Source organism: Petromyzon marinus, chromosome 24 (assembly GCF_048934315.1).
Source record: "Petromyzon marinus isolate PM22_M1 ecotype Great Lakes invasive population chromosome 24, UKy_Petmar_22M1.pri1.0, whole genome shotgun sequence".
Lineage (NCBI taxonomy): Eukaryota > Metazoa > Chordata > Hyperoartia > Petromyzontiformes > Petromyzontidae > Petromyzon > Petromyzon marinus.
Genome location: NC_133690.1, coordinates 8,607,131 through 8,623,295, shown reverse-complemented (window position 1 = coordinate 8,623,295; position 16,165 = coordinate 8,607,131). Strand labels below are relative to the sequence as shown.

General features: G+C 46.9%; 1 protein-coding gene across 2 annotated transcripts in view; it reads left to right on the top strand.

Annotated features, from left to right (window-relative positions):
* LOC116945520 (excitatory amino acid transporter 2-like) overlaps positions 1-16,165 on the top strand; it is a 78,802-nt gene that overhangs the window by 47,352 nt on the left and 15,285 nt on the right. For both annotated transcript variants that reach the window (XM_032959868.2, XM_032959869.2), the window contains exons 6-10: positions 30-156; positions 989-1,222; positions 2,881-3,075; positions 4,815-4,949; positions 7,524-7,740. In XM_032959868.2, coding sequence (XP_032815759.1) covers positions 30-156; positions 989-1,222; positions 2,881-3,075; positions 4,815-4,949; positions 7,524-7,740 — 908 coding nt within the window. The remainder of the gene's footprint in view (positions 1-29; positions 157-988; positions 1,223-2,880; positions 3,076-4,814; positions 4,950-7,523; positions 7,741-16,165) is intronic.

Sequence of the window (16,165 nt, the reverse complement as noted above, 5' to 3'; positions counted from 1 at the left end):
CCACGTCCTACACTCTACGTGACATGCAGGTCTCATTGGCTTCTTCATTGCGTTTGGCATCATCATGGGGAAGATGGGAGATCAGGCGAAACTCATGGTCGAGTTCTTCAGCATCCTCAACGAAATCATCATGCGCCTCGTCATCATGATCATGTGGTGAGTGAACACTTTAACCGTCGAACTTGGCCAACGTTGGCCCAACGTGGACCACAATACCTCGCTGATCTCGTCAAGGAGAGTAAACCATCACGCAAACTCCGTTCATCCCCGAAGCGGCGGATTTTTTTTCTTACCATCGGTGCGAAAGAAGTTCAGAATACAACCCCGCCTCAAGACGCATCGATTCTCTCTTGCTTTCGGTTGTCTCAGTGAGCTCCGATACTTCTTAGATATTCCTTCCCCTTAGCCAACATTCTATTTGTGATGGGCAGCATTTTGAGTATCTTGTAAAAAGACGTTTTGCAAATATAATTTATTTATCTATGGGATCTTTCTTGCCAGTGAGCATACACGCCATGTGTGCGCACATACATGCACGCACAAAATGATGAGAAAAATAATTATCCTTTAAAAATAAATATACTATAAACTAGATACAACCGCTCAATCTGAGCTATTGATGCTTTTATATTTGGATTGCCTCTGTGCTGTTCACTTTTTGGTGTTCTCTGGTCTCACACTGGTACAGAGACAAGGCCATAAATAAGGCTGCTTTCTCTGGTGTAGGCCAATCATTTTCAAAGACAATGTGTACATTATTTTCAAAGTGTGCTTTTTTGCATGTTTTACCACAAGCATGCGTGGTTAATGTAGACTTGATGCCTTGCGATAGGTGTTTGTTTAGCATTTGAACATCTTAACTGTATTATTGCCATAAAAGGTAAAGCCTATTAATTTTTAATCATAATGTATGATTATTCGAATACCAAATGTACTAAATTATTATGTGCCGCCACCACCATCGTTTTGCGGCCTCACCGGATCGCAGGTACTCTCCCTTTGGCATCGCGTCGCTCATCTGCGGAAAGATCTCGGACATCAAGGACCTGGAGGTGGTGGCGCGGCAGCTGGGCATGTACATGATCACGGTTATCGTGGGCCTCATCATCCACGGAGCCATCATCCTGCCGCTCATCTACTTCAGCATCACCCGCAAGAACCCCTTCAAGTTCTTCGTCGGGATCTTCCAGGCCTGGATCACGGCTCTGGGCACGGCCTCCAGGTCTCTCGAGCAGCTGCATCTGCAGCGACGATGACGGTCGTGCTCGTGGTGGTGATGATTGATGGTGGTGACGGTGATAGTGGTGGTGGGGAGTGGTAGTGGTAGCGGTTAGCGCACTGCGCTACAAACTTCGGTGGCCTGAGTTTACCTACTCGTGTGACTTGCTGGCCTGTATAGGTACTCATACTATTTGTCCCAGGATATTCTTTGTATAGTTGATAACCTTGTTAATGGCGATCATGCCAATGCTGATGATGATTTACTAAACATTATATTGATTTGAACAATCATCCTCATAAAATGGTGATTAATGTTTACACAGATGGTGATGATGATGATGATAATGCTGATGTGAGGATGATAATCTAGATTTGAAGTTTTCGTGACTGCAGGGATCCATACTCTTTGGTTCTTTCGGTAAAGTCACGTAGGTAGAAAATAAAAATAAATTAAATCACGACGTTTCGGGCGCAACACAAGCGTCCGTCATCAGGTGGGACAACCGCAGCAAGAGACAATTGCTGAAGTGGGCAAAAGGGGCTGCTGTAACAAGAGGCTATATAGGCAAGAGAGGGGGGGAGGAGCCAGGGAGGAGAGACAGAGAGGGTGGGGGGGGTAGAGGGAGTGGAGCGCTGCCAGTTGAAGAGCAGCTAGAAGGGATTAAAGGGCGAGCAGAGACAAAATGTCGGGGGGGGGAGGGGAAGTGGGCGGGGCTGGGAGTTGGGAGCTGAAGCAACAGGAGATGCGGATATGAAGGCAACACCATGAAGCATTCAAGGTTTTACCTGGTTAATAACATCCTTCCAATGATTGCTCAATTTGTATCCATCTTCTCGGTTGAAGTTATGTCTATGTTTATATATCTTGATGGCTTCGTGAACAAACCTTTGATAGTAGCCCGAAGGTTGATAATGCAATTGGACAAGGACAAATTGGTTGTTTGAGGTGATTGTGATTGCAATTGACAGACATATGCTATGATGGCAATGGTGATAATGATGTTGATACAGACAACATGTTAAAGGTTACAATGACAATTAAATGTTGGACGAAGATGATGATCATCATAATTGATAATCGTGGTGATGACAATGATGATGATGATGCAATTCACAACATATAGCAAATATTCTACCAATTGTAGCAATAAGATGATGATTTCACAATATTGATGGAGGCCTTGACAATATGGCCAGCATGACGCTACACTAACGATGGCGGTGGCAGTGTGGGGGTTCACGCCTCTGAGGTACAAGAACCCGCCACATATCATTAAAAGGATAATATATCACGCTCCTTTGTTGACTTGAGCGATCTACTATTACACAGCCGACAAAAACTGTGACTCGTAATGTCCAGGATGACTTACAGATTTCCCACGACAGTAGATACCTCAAAATGCAGGTACTGTGAGCAACCCCATTAAAGGTGTTTTCCCCTATTCATGAAAAACTAAATGCGTTTTTTTTTGTTGCATGATACTGCATTCTCCAGAGTGCATAAGCACAAATAACAATAGCTCATGAAGAAGGGGCATTGTGAAAGGGCAGTGTGATTGACGAATGCATTGAGTTGTTGCCGTGACGACGGCGACGGGCGTTGGTGTGTAACCGTGGCGCCGTTGTTGTCGTCGGTGGCGTCGCCGCCGCCGTGTGCAGTGCCGGCACACTGCCCGTCACGTTCCGCTGCCTCGAGGAGAACCTGGGAATCGACAAGCGGATCACTCGCTTCGTGCTGCCCGTGGGAGCCACCATCAACATGGACGGCACCGCCCTCTACGAGGCCGTGGCGGCCATCTTTATCGCGCAGATGAATGGCGTGGTGCTCGATGGTGGGCAAATCGTCACCGTGAGGTGAGGCGGTTCGCACAATTGCTTCTCCCCGTGCACCTTTCCCGCTGCACAACCGAGCCAATCCGGGCCGGCCGGGTACGGAGATCCCACGTTGGAGAGATGTTAACTACCTCGCCTGGTATGCAGGAGGTTGCGAGTTCGACCCCGACCCTGACGATGCCTGTGTATTTGGAGTTTGCATGTACTCTCTCCGCGTGGTCACGTGGATTTTTCTCCGGGTCCCCCGGTTTTTCCCTCTGCATTTAAAAACAATGTGCGCTTAGACTGTTTGGCTGCCATAAATGTCGTTGGGCTATAAATTGTGCTTAGGTCCTTCTGAAAGAGAGCTATAGAGCTCGGTGGTTCTTAACTGGTAAAATACAGTTCTATTGAAATAGTTTTTTTTCCACTGCAGGAGTCGAGCCGTGCCGCTAATGTTGTACGTAATAAAGGAGCGTAGACGCACATGGATGACGCGCCTAGGTGACGCCTAGGCATCAAAGTGTATTTTGGGGAGCAGGTAGTGTAGCGGGTTAGTGCGCTACGCTACAAACCTGGCGGCCCGAGTTTGATTCGCGCTCATGGCCAACACCAGTGACGAGTATGTGAACCGGTCCTGGGCCTCCCCTAGGTCGACTCAGCCTCAAATGAGGTCCAGGTGCGGTGTGTAAACGCCGCCAATAAAGGAGACAAAGGCGACCGGACATAGTGCTGGCCACACACCCCCTCGTGCGCCGTGGCAGCCTTCATAGGTGCTACTCACCAACAGTCTTTTAACACTACACAGGGATCATTTGTCTCGTCACGGTGTATTGACTTCACATGGCCTTGCAACGCATGTGGATGACGCGGTGACGCGGTGACGCTGCGCTCGCGGTATACCGACTGATGTCACATGCGACGAATGCGTCATTAGCCTCGCCCTCGGCCCTGCTTGGCCTCCGAGCCAGATTCAGACGTCTTCCTTTGAGGCCAGCGTGTCACCGTTTTGGTTCCAGTTCAACATGTTTAAATAGCCAGTGTGAAAACTCGCCCGTTACCGTGAGCGCCTCACACACTGGCTTGGCTCAGATATGCCAATGGAAAATAGGTATTTGCATGGCTGCTACTTGTCCCCGATAGCCTTCGGGCTGCAGGAATGAAGCAACGTTACGAATTTTCATATTCAGCATTCGGCCAATTGTATCGCCTGGGGCTCTGGTCCTGTTTGATGTGAAACCACACCTTCGCCCGCCTCACTTGCTGTGCTGCCAAACAATTGGCCACTGCGTAGTCCTGCAGGTGGTAAGAGTGTTGCTTGCGCGCAAGGTGATGTTTGTGCAATCCACCAACGTGTCCTCTGGCGTCACGCCTCCCAGTAGTGGCGGCTGTTTTTGTGTTGCACGCTTTTTTTCCTGTTGAATGGGGGGGATTCTTAATAGCTGCGGAGGAATTAGTAAAATATTGGTGCCCTTAAGCTTCTAACCTTTGACTTCTGACATATAAAATCCAAAGCTCTGTGTAATATCGGCTAAACATTTTGGCAAAGGACACGTTTATGGGTAAACATTTCTAAGTGTAATCTCAAATCACTTCATTTCACAATGCACTTAATTTGTTCCTTTTGTTAATGTATTTCTACTGATGGTGGAATTATATCCTACCAGTGGCTCAATGCCAGCGACCGCGAGCGTGTAAGGCTCTTTGCTTTTTGATTCTCTTTGCTTCATCGTGCTTGGAATGGGAGCGAAGTACATTCTTTTCCCTGCCCTCCACAACAGTCTGACTGCCACGCTCGCAAGCGTGGGAGCCGCCAGCATCCCTAGCGCGGGCTTGGTCACGATGCTGCTCATCCTAACCGCCGTGGGCCTCCCCACCTCTGACATCAGCCTGCTGGTGGCTGTGGACTGGCTGCTGTGAGTTCCTCTCTCCCACACTGCAACATCACAGCGATCCATTCCAACGCAGACGATCCATGGGTTTGATTTTCCACAAAGTTTCTCATGGCCCACCCTAAACGACATCCACTGCACAAACCATGGCAGATGCGGATACCTGATGCGAAAAATGGAAAATTAAAAACTCTCCAGTCGTCTGCGACTGTGGTCATCAAGAACAGACCGTATAACGTATAACGACGCAATGCCCGATCCACAAATACGAAGGAGACATCACAGAGATACACTCCGCTGCTCCTGACACGGTTATCTGGCTTGACCACCTAAATGTCAAATTGTAGTTGTTGCTCTGCAGCTACATTAGCCATACGAAAGAAGAAGAAGAAGAAGCTAGCAAGGACTCGGAACATTTGCAACAAGCCTTTGTGAAGTCCCTTCCCACTCAGCCAGCTGTGCTGTTGACCCATGGTCAGATAGAGATGGGGGTAGGCGGTCAAACGGGAAGAAAAGGTATTTTGTCAAGTATAGATGTTTATTCAGATTATTGTTTTAAATATTAACAATATAAATGTCTATCATTATTAATGACTGGTTTGAAAAGGTTTTAAGCTCACCTTCCAAACGTTTCTCGTCTGACATCGATGAACGCTCCCGTATCGTGCAGCTGTTGAACTCACTCGTGTGGGATCATACGGGAGCGCTGCATCTAGCATCTAGCCATCGCCGGTCAGAGCATCATTTTGGATTGTTTAATACGCAGTTTTGCATTCGAGTGTGGTGCCGGCAATTATTGTTGTGGACTTTGTGTGTCCTCATGCGTCTGTGTGTGTGTGGTCGTGCATCTGTGTGTGTGTGTGTGGTGGGGAGCGGTAGTGTAGCGGTTAGCGTGCTGTGCTACGAACCCAGCGACCCGACTTTGATTTACGCTCCCGGCCAACACCAGCAACGATTATTTGAACTGGTCCTAGGCCTCCCCTAGGTCGTCAGCCTCAAATAAGTAACTGGTGCAGTGTGTAAACATCGCCACTCGGAAGACAAAGGCGGTCCGGCATGGTGCTGGCTACCCACCCTCTCGTGTACCGTTCTGGCCTTCATAGGTGCTCACTAACAGCACTTGCCCCGACAGTTGGTTAAGGCTATATGGGGGGATGTGCCTTTATCAGTGCCGGATTATCCTAGTAGCAAAAGTGGCTACATATGCTACGGGCCCCGCACTTTCAAGGGCCCCGCACTAAATGCTTTCAAGCTATCAATTCCAGTTCAGTGATTCTGCACTTACTCTATTACTATAGTACTATACCGCCTTCAACTTTTATGAATGGCTGGGTGTTAAAGGTTAGTGATTTGTCATATTATCCGGCCGTATAGCAAATGAAAAAACGCAATTACTTTACTATGCAAGTGAAAAATTAGTGTTTTAATATTTACGTGGTTTAAAAAATATATATTTAGGGCCCCTTTATAATGTACACTATAGGCCCCGCACTAGCTTAATCCGGCACTGGTCTATGTATGTGTGTGTGTGGTCTCTTCTGCTCTGTTGTACCATCGGTAAAGATACTTACATCTAGTCACGTTTCACCCGACCCCTACCCCAGGTTCAAGACCTTCCATTTTACCCCTGCCTCTGGTCGATTGGCTCTTGATGTAAACACGCCCACTCGTTCTGTATGGGGTCGTGAGATGGTGGTGGGGCTTTGACGCCATAGAAATCCAAACATGTGCTGGTGACATGAATTTCTGCCTCTCTTTATTCTTTTTACAACGTTTGGAACAGCTGTGGGATGGCTTTTCTGGATTGGAAAATTCTTCACTCTCTGATGCATTGTTGTCTGTTTATTCTGGATACGCATGACCCTCCACAATTGTGCAGAATATTTTTTTTTAGGCAACTATCGTACCACCTATTATAGTGAATGTTAATTTGTCTGCGCCCTACATTGTAACTAACAGATCTATATAAATCACTGTTTGTCCCCCCCCCCCTTTATGAATATTTGTGTGACTATCTCCCTAGTGGGGAGCGAGTGGTGATGCAGTGGTTAAAGAACCGCGTTATTAACCTGGTTACCTGAGTTCGATTGCCACTCAGTCAACATGAGTGTCAAATATTTGTACTGCTCCTGGGCTGAGCGTGGTGCTGGCCACCCACCCCCTCGTGTACCTTGCCGACCTTCGTAGATGCTCACTAACAGCATTGCTTAACAGCCATTATAGGATATTCGGGGGATCTTTGTCTTTGTACCTACCTAGTGAGTACTGAGCATTAGTGTGGTGGTTATCTCACTGCGCCATGAATCCGATTGCCCGAGTTCAATTCTGGTTCTCGGCGAAGATAAGTGATAAATATCTGTGCTGGTACTGGGCGTCTCTGAAGTCAACTTCAGCCTCACATTACCTATTGGGGTGTGTAAACATCAGCGCTGGGGAGACAAAGGCGGCCAGGCGTGGTGTTGGCACATACCACTCATTCCGTGCTCCGCGCGTGCCAGTCTTCACAGGTTCTCGCCAGCAGCACTTGCCCCGGCGCACCCGCGTAGGCTACCTGCGTGCGGGCATCTTTAACTCTACCTTTGGTGCCCACCTCCCCAGGGATCGCATGCGGACGTCGGTGAACGTGGTGGGCGACTCTTTCGGCGCGGGCATCGTGTACCACCTGTCGCGCGCCGAGCTGGACGCGATCGATGCGCGCGCTCACGAGGACCCCGACCTGACCCACCGCGCCTCGCTCTACGAGGATGGCCGCAACCACCAGCCCGGCGCCAGCGAGGTCATCGCCCTCAACTCCGTCGTCGCCGAGGACTCCAAGGTAACGGCTCGGCCTGTGCCAAGGCCGACCGCTCAAACACAATAACAGCAACAACAACAACAACAAGGGCAGTGGCGGCAACAGCAACAAACAGCAGCTGCCATTCACCACTTTTGTGGCGGTGGCATCACCCCAGGGCTCATGCCAGGATGGGTGCACTTTGATGCCGTGAGAAGTGTCGAAAGTTCTCCAGCAGGAGGTCACTACACAGTCCCCAGTGTTATTAATTATCTGGCTTAGACAATGCCGTTTAAGGCATCCAGCACACAATCACCACCCTCCCTCAGCAATATGTTCGGGAGATCATCCCCAGTACTTTTCCTCGTTTCGGATTTTTGTATCGCTCTTCGCACATCCTCGGCAGATGGCACATCAGCCGACCACTCGCAGGGGTTGGCCACTTCCACCAACCTTTGCGGCTCCACAACCATTGCAGCTTGTCCCATTATGTTGTCGGGCTGTGGCATCAGACATCATATCACCATTATCCTCCTTCGAAATAGTAAGGAAATTTTCTGATGGTACTAAGGGATTGATTTATGATCGTGGGCTACTGAGATAGCTTCAGTCTCCTCGGTAACCCGCAGCCATCACTCATTCGTGGAGCACTGCATGGCTCTCCTGCTCTCCGAGCAAAGGCTGTGGTAAGCCTCCGATTTATTCTTGACCACGAAATGTTCCAAAGTGGTGCGAATGGGCTCGCCACTTTCTCTCAGTCAGCTGAAATACCTCTTCTGTCAGCGTCGGTTTCCGGGTGAGGTTTGGCCCTTCTACCCCTCACAACCATGGCAGCTGCACGAGCCACAATCCTCAACCTCACCCACGTTTGCCTCAGCTTCGGCAGCAGAGGGGCAAAGGTGCCATTTGTAACAGCAACTTTCAACAGCAAGCTGAAACCAGGCTCTTCTAGTTTTGATTGGAATCCAAGGTGGACACCCGCTCCAAAAGTGGAAGAAAAGGAGGTAGATTTTATAGATGACAAGCCGGTGGTCAGCAGACAGATCAGCCCCACAGTATGTAGGTTCAAACGCCAAGGACATGGGCTCACAATCCCTGTTATGCCGCCACTCTTGGGTGAGATACTCCTGCTTGGACTCGGCATGACACCTGAGATAGTTTTGTGAATGCGCCGATGGTGGACCAGTGTTAACAATCAAAAGCTAATAGGTTGCACAGACATCTAGTAGCCTCCTACTGTTACGGAAGAACTGATACGATCCCTGCATTTTAATCACTGGTTTCCCAAGTGGTACTCGTGATTGAAAGACGCCCCTTTACGGTTACTCTACCTCAAATGGCCACTTTAGCCAACAGCTGGGAAAGTAGGGTCATAGAAGGCATTCGACTCATTATTCTTGCCTGCATCTATCCCTCCACGATTGTTCCTCCTCAGCTGAGATATATGCAACCACCTCCATCATTCCTCACCTCCAGTTGATAGGGAGGCGAGCCTGCAAATTTCTAGAACTCACGACTTTCTGCACCTTCCATGCCCCCCTTGATTCTTTAATGCAGAAGATGAGCCACTCCGAGTTGTTTCATGCTTTCTTGCTCTGAGTCGAGAACTGTCCACGCTCTCATTGTGACAGGAGCCAGAACTAGTCCACTGGACCTCCAATAGTCATCCAGGCAGTACCAGTTCAGTTCCTGACAGAGGAATGGCAGCAGCCAGCGATCACAATTTCCTGTTGTTTCTGGAGGCTTCCCGAGGGCAGAGATTCAGTCCCCCCCCCCCCCTGCAATTCGCCAAGTTGCAGTTTGGCAAGAGTATGTCACGGATGTCTCTGTCCCTGGGGTCCTCCGGCACGTGCCTATTATCTTGTCTTGGTCCTTGGTTAAGCACTTTGAGATGGAGGCGCTCCCAGCGTCAAGGGGCAGAGCCCCTGCCGTTTGCCACCATGGTGGTTGTGAGTGCGCCACGAGGATTTTGTTGACAACATCCCCACGGCGTTACCGTCCAACTCCACGAGCAGTTTGGAGCTTTTACAGATGCACATCCACACGAAAGGTAGATTTTGTGGGTGATTTGCCCAGAAAGGGTAAAAACCCAATTTATTCATCATTTTTTAAATATTATTTTTGATACTGCCAAAAAGGTCCCGTAGATATAACTGCTCGGCTCGAGCTATACGATTCTCATACTTGCATTGTCTGTGTACTGTTCCTCTTTTGGCATTCTCTGGTCTAACACTGGTGAGACAAGGCCATAAAGAAGGCTGTCTCTGGTGTAGGCCAATCGGTTTCAAGGACAATGTTTATATTATCAGAGCATGTTTGTTTGCATGTTTTGCCACAAATAAGTGTGGTGAATGTGGACTTGATGCCTTTTTTTGGTGTTTTAACATCTTAACACCTCCTGTGTTATTGCCAGAAAGGGTAAAACCTCTTCTTATTTTTTCATCATTTTTGATACTGGCAAAAGGTCACCATAGACACAAACTGTCTGCTGCTCAATTGAGCCTGGGGTGGCACCCCTCTACTGTGGTTAATCTGAGCCCACCAGTGGTGGAAATCCCACATTCCCATCCATGGCAGATGCCATCCTAGCTATATAACAGCCATGACTGACTTCCCACAAAGTGGCATCCGTTTCAACGACACTGGATGGATTGATTTTTACCCCTGACGCGGATTTTCTATTCAAATCTTTCTCCCCCCCTGTAATCCAAAACAGTCCTCCTTACAGGACTACTTGGGCTGCACCTATCGGTAACCAAATGTAGAGAAATTTTCTCCATCAATACCAACCACTGTCTTTCTCACTCGTGAAATACAAGGACCAGAAGGGAGTGGCAGAGGTCAACGTGTACCCAAGTAAAAGTCGTTCTGCTTGCCAAGGGCTGATTTATGGCTCCCACCACCTCATGCCAAACTTTCAAATCGGCAGCAATACCTCTGACTTCTAAGGGGGAGCATAAATTGCCATGTTATTGCACAATACTTGAACAGTAATAATGTCATGTGTGTCAAAATACACTAAAAATTCCCTCGTGGTCATCCAAGCACTGGACCATGCTCATCTAAGTAATTAGACGGAGCCAATGGTGGACATTTTCACATTCCTATGGTGGGGACCAGTCTATCTGTGAGCACATCCACCGTTGACGAACAAACAAACAGGGCATCACAAAGGTGGTGTCCACCTTGCAAAAAAATATTCTGGTGGTCAAAATGTTTTTGAGAATGTCACACATCTCTCACACGAACCCATAATGCCAATGCTCGTAACGTTGTATCAACAGCCTCCGATTGTTCAGCCCTATGCCAACAATAATTGCTGCCAGGTCTGATCTTGTTTACACGTGTAATATAATCATCCTGATCTCTAATGCTGCACCTGCTTTGATTCATATATCATGACATATCCAATTTATTTCGGGACTCATAAAGAAACCCTTTCATTTGGTCTGTACACATGCCGCTGCATTGTCCCGTTTTGAAACCTATCTGAGCAACCTTTCCCACCCTCTTCAATGCCAACAATATTATGGTGTGAATTCTACATGGCGTGCAATGGCAATGAAGGGAAAGCTGTACAAAGCAAGTACGCAATGTTAATTATATTGAAGCCCCTGCGCCCAGGGGTAGGGAGTGGTCTGAAACGCATGGCACGAGGGGAAAGTACGGGGGCAGACATCACTGTTCTATGGACTGTGTTTGAGCTGATCAACCGTGAACCCTGGTGCCGGTTGAACGTTCCCCCCTCGTTAAACGCAGCGTCAACACAGACTGGGACTTGCGCTTCCAAGCACAGCTATTGAATAGTATATTGCAATCCCTTCGAGTGGCACCCAGAGGACCGCAATCAACTTAGAGCCACGCGGTACGAGACCGCAAGGGGAGCGTAGCGTGGCGGCTGGGTGTCGACTATGCAACAGCTGTGAGGCCTAACAGAAAGCAATGGTGGGCTTGAGTGGCATTCACAATATTGGCCACGATCACCTCTCGATCTTCATTCGCCTTGTATATGTCTACGTATGACATATAATAATGGACAAAGGTACCTCGTATAGCCTCAACGGGCCAAGTGCTGTTCGTGATCATCGATGAAGGCTGACACAGTACACGAGGGAGTGGGTGGCCAGCACCACGCCCAGCCACCTTTGTCTCCCTAGTGGCGATTTTTAGACTACATCAGGTACTAGTTTATGGCTGAGTCAACCTAGGGGAGGCCCAGGAGCGGTAAAAATATTCACCACTATTATTAACCGTGAGCAGGAATCAAACTCGGGTCCTCAGGGATATCGTAACCAGTGGCAGGGCCCCCACCTTCACCAGTCTGCACTGACGACCAGCGTCGATCGTAAAGTATGTTCAAACAACCCCCATAACCAAGATGGCAGGGGGCAGCTTCAATTCAGCGCATTGACAATGGGCTGGCATTATTGTTGTTATTATTATTTCTGTCCTGACATCAATTTCCAAATCACACTAAAACACATAGAAAAAGCATATAATTCAAATGTCTTCCCTTCAATGCCAAATATATATTTACTTAGCATTATCATGGATAATGAATACTATCTGTTGTAAAAGGCTCCAGCACAATGGGCTCTTTTCAATGTTCGTTGATGGATACGCAGGGGGGGGGGCGGTCAATTTGAATAGCTGTTCTTGGAAGCACAAATCTTTTAACTTGCCAGTGGCATTTCTTCCTGCGAGCGGACTCGTAATCTTGACACTTGATTGAGGTGTTCGCTCAATTCCACGTTGCACGCTGGCAGTACGAGAACCAAGTTGAATATCACTCCTCCGTATGACCAATGCCCCATGGCAGAGATAAGTACGCAGGTAAGTGGTATGTATGCTCCTGTGCCACACGCGCCCAATTTAAAGCCAAGCGTGCAAGGAGCCTATCCGTGTGCGACCTCTGACACCAGTTCCAGGAGACGGGATGTCGGAAAGGTTGTTGGCTGTGCAACACAAAGAAGTGAAATGCCACAGGAAAAGGAACTGACCTGCATTCTAACATCAACACCGGTGCTTAGCCTGACCCCAAACACTAATCTTGGAAGTTTACCTAAATCCTTATTCATACGACCCTATCCTTTATCCTACCTCAAACACTTAACCTAACCTTTCTTCTAACTGCCGTATAAGCATTCTCCCTACATAGATCATAATGCCGTTTAGCCTTTTTTTATAACCAAAATCTAATTCCATACCTAACTCCAAACACTACACCTAATCACTGTCCTAACCCGAATCGGCTAATCCTAATGACACACATAAACCATAACCCTGGCGATTAACCCCTATTATACAGTTATAAAAGTGGCTGGGTGGTACAGTGGACAAAAACTTGGCTCAAAGTCGGGAGCATGGCGGTTCAATCCCAGCCAAGGGTTGATGCAACCCATTGTCCCGTCGTCGGCAATACAATTATTGCCACTTTGTGAAACACGTGATATCATCCTATGGAGTGACTGGCCCTTTCCATAGAAATATGGAATTCTCACCACTGACTCAGAGCCATCAATTATCCTCTGTGCGAGGAGGCACTTTGAGTCTTTTTTTATTTTACCATCGCAATTCCAGAGATGGCATTTATATAATGCCATGTGTTGGAGTGAGTATCTGGCCCATCACGTGAAATGAATTATAGCAATAGCTCACGGCAGTTTAAGCCTTGTGACTTAATTGTGTCACATTGGCACATATTTACTCAATGGTAAAACATCGTTAATCCTCACAAGTGCCAGCTGAAATTACATCCGTATTTTATAAATTCTACAAAAATGTATTGCGCTCTTTTTAAATCAAGCCAAAACAGCTCATAAACAAAGCCAAAAGTCAAAGTGTCCGGCCCCAGTTTAAATTAGCATTGGGTGGCACTCATTTACTTCAACAGCCCTGAGTCTCTGTGCAGGACAGTCCACATCGCTGTGGCAGGAGCCAGTACACTTCATAGGACAATCACCGTTGACTTTGCCCACACGTAGCGGTGAACCGAGCGAGGCACCCACACAAGTCGAAACCCCCCTAAACCCCACGCGTGCTTCTCAGTAGCATCACCTCATAATAATAATTACGTGTGAAAAGACGAACCTGCATTGCCTTTTAAATGCAGCGCAAAGCCTTCCCCCCTGCTCCACCGTCTGATCTATACGTCTCCTGGAACAGTGTCCCAGAAGCCAGTTGTTAGTGAAGAAAACATGTCTCGCGTTCCCCTGGCTTCAGCAAACATTCAATCTGGGTAAAGTCCCGTGGCAGGTCCACGTGTACGCTCTGAAATCGCAGAAAAGCTATTCCACGTGACATTTGAGTTGTAATTGAGCCATTAGTTTAAAAAAAAACATCACAATTGATGCTGAACGATGAATGCCAGATTACATTTTATTTACAGGTAAATTATGAATTAGATATTCAAATTTATTAATTTCTTAACCGAGCATGAAGCAGTGTGTATTAAATAGTCTGTAATCAATCAACACGTGTCCATTTGATCTAATTCATAAGTCATCAAAATTTTATTTTACAGTGGCGCTCATTGACAAGTGTAGACCCATCTTGCCCTCAATTAAATACATTCTTGAAACGGTCAGCAAAATGTGAAGTTACCCAAACAGGTTTCATCGGTTATGTTCACATCTTTAGAATGAGGGACGTACAGTGCAGCATTACCTGCTGGAGGGCATACCTGTTATTTGTAATGACACATGATGGTTCAATACTTACCATTTTGTGGACGTTAATGCCTTGTAGATTTCAATCCAGTTTTACCGACCCTTAAATCTTACGATGCCTTCATCTGTTCCATCTACAGCTTAACGTACCTTGTCTCTATGAATGGGAGTCCTCGGCCAAGAGCCTCTGCATGTTTCCCTGTAAATGTGTTCACCTACAGTTTGGCTTCACCTTGGTGAGGTGGCCAGGTGGGTTAATGCCCACGTCGAGACTCTGCATCAATGATGCTGCGCACCCCCGGGGTTTGAATTAATAGAGGGTGCCACGGTGGTGAGATGTTAACTACCTTGCCGGGTTTGCAGGAGGTCGTGGGTCCGATCCCGACCCTGACGCCTGCTGTATATTTAGAGTTTGCATGTTCTACCCGTGGTCGTGTGGATTTTTCTCCGGGTCTTCCTGTTTTTCCCTCCTTAATTAAAAAAACGTGCGTTTAGATTATTTGGCTCCTATAAATGTCCACGTGATGAGCCACTTCGTTGAGCTATCATTTGTGGCCTGTTCACTTCTGAAAAATAGCTATACAGCTCAGTGGGCCTTATCTTGTAAAATAAACATTTGTTTAGTTTTAGAATACCCGGCCGTGATCCCAGCTGCAGTTCAAATTAATTTCTCAAGCGACACGATTTTTTTACTTTTTGGCACAAAACCGAAACGGAATGAAATTGTAACTTCTCACTGGCTGATGACCACAATCTAGTAGCCGTTGTAAGGCGGGTCCTTAAAGGATATCGGAATAAATAATGCGACGTCACTTGCGTGCCTCTGCCACAGCGTATCGCGTTGCTCTTTTCACGTGGCAGGTTTAGAGCAGCACAATACTCATGCTTGTGCATAGATGCTGATATAAGTTATAGCACAATGATACATTTTTTTTAATAGGCATCGTTGAATTTCGCACATTCTATTTAAAAATGAAGAACAGACTGATTAGCTCCCTATCACATGGATATAAGTACGTGTGATATTTATATATAATGTTCAAATAATTCACAAAAAGCACTGAATTATGGACAATTTAGAGGCCGGCCGATAAACCACTCACATGATTGGGTTTCACAGTGGAGTTTTTGTTGTCGTTGTTGCTATCATGGAACATATCCGTTCTATCAATCAGAACCTACAGCAAGAAAACAATGGGTAGCAAGCACCACTTTTACAGGCTTCTGTAGACTTTGAAAAGACATTTGATTAATTGCAAAATGTCATAGTCGTACAAACTTTCGAAGTTATAAAAAAAGTACTTCGAAGTTGTGAAAAACATCTGCAAAATAGCCACTTAACGTTACACAAAGTGAGCAACAAAATACCAAAATCAGAGGAGTCAAGTCAAGTCTTACATTTTGATACTGGCAAGGGAGGTCCCACAAGTAAATTTGATTTTTTTTTGTGCCTGTTTGGCACAAATCTGCCACAGAGAAGCGAAGATCACCTGAGCAGGGCAATATTCTCCCTCGTCAAAAGGTCATTCACAGCAACGTTAAACTATTCTTTTCAAACGGTTGGTTCGGAGGCAATAGCATAAATTGCCAGAATATGACCCGCCTCAGATTTTCTGATGAGAGTCATTGCAGCAAACCTAATGGGACATTAAGAATAGTCACGCACAAGACATTGCTGCCGATTGTTGGACGAACATTCCGATTGTTGGACGAACATTCCTGGGAAACACAACAGAATTTGTCTGGGATAACTATTTGAAGGCGGATCATGATCATAATTATGAAAATAGAGAGGCAAA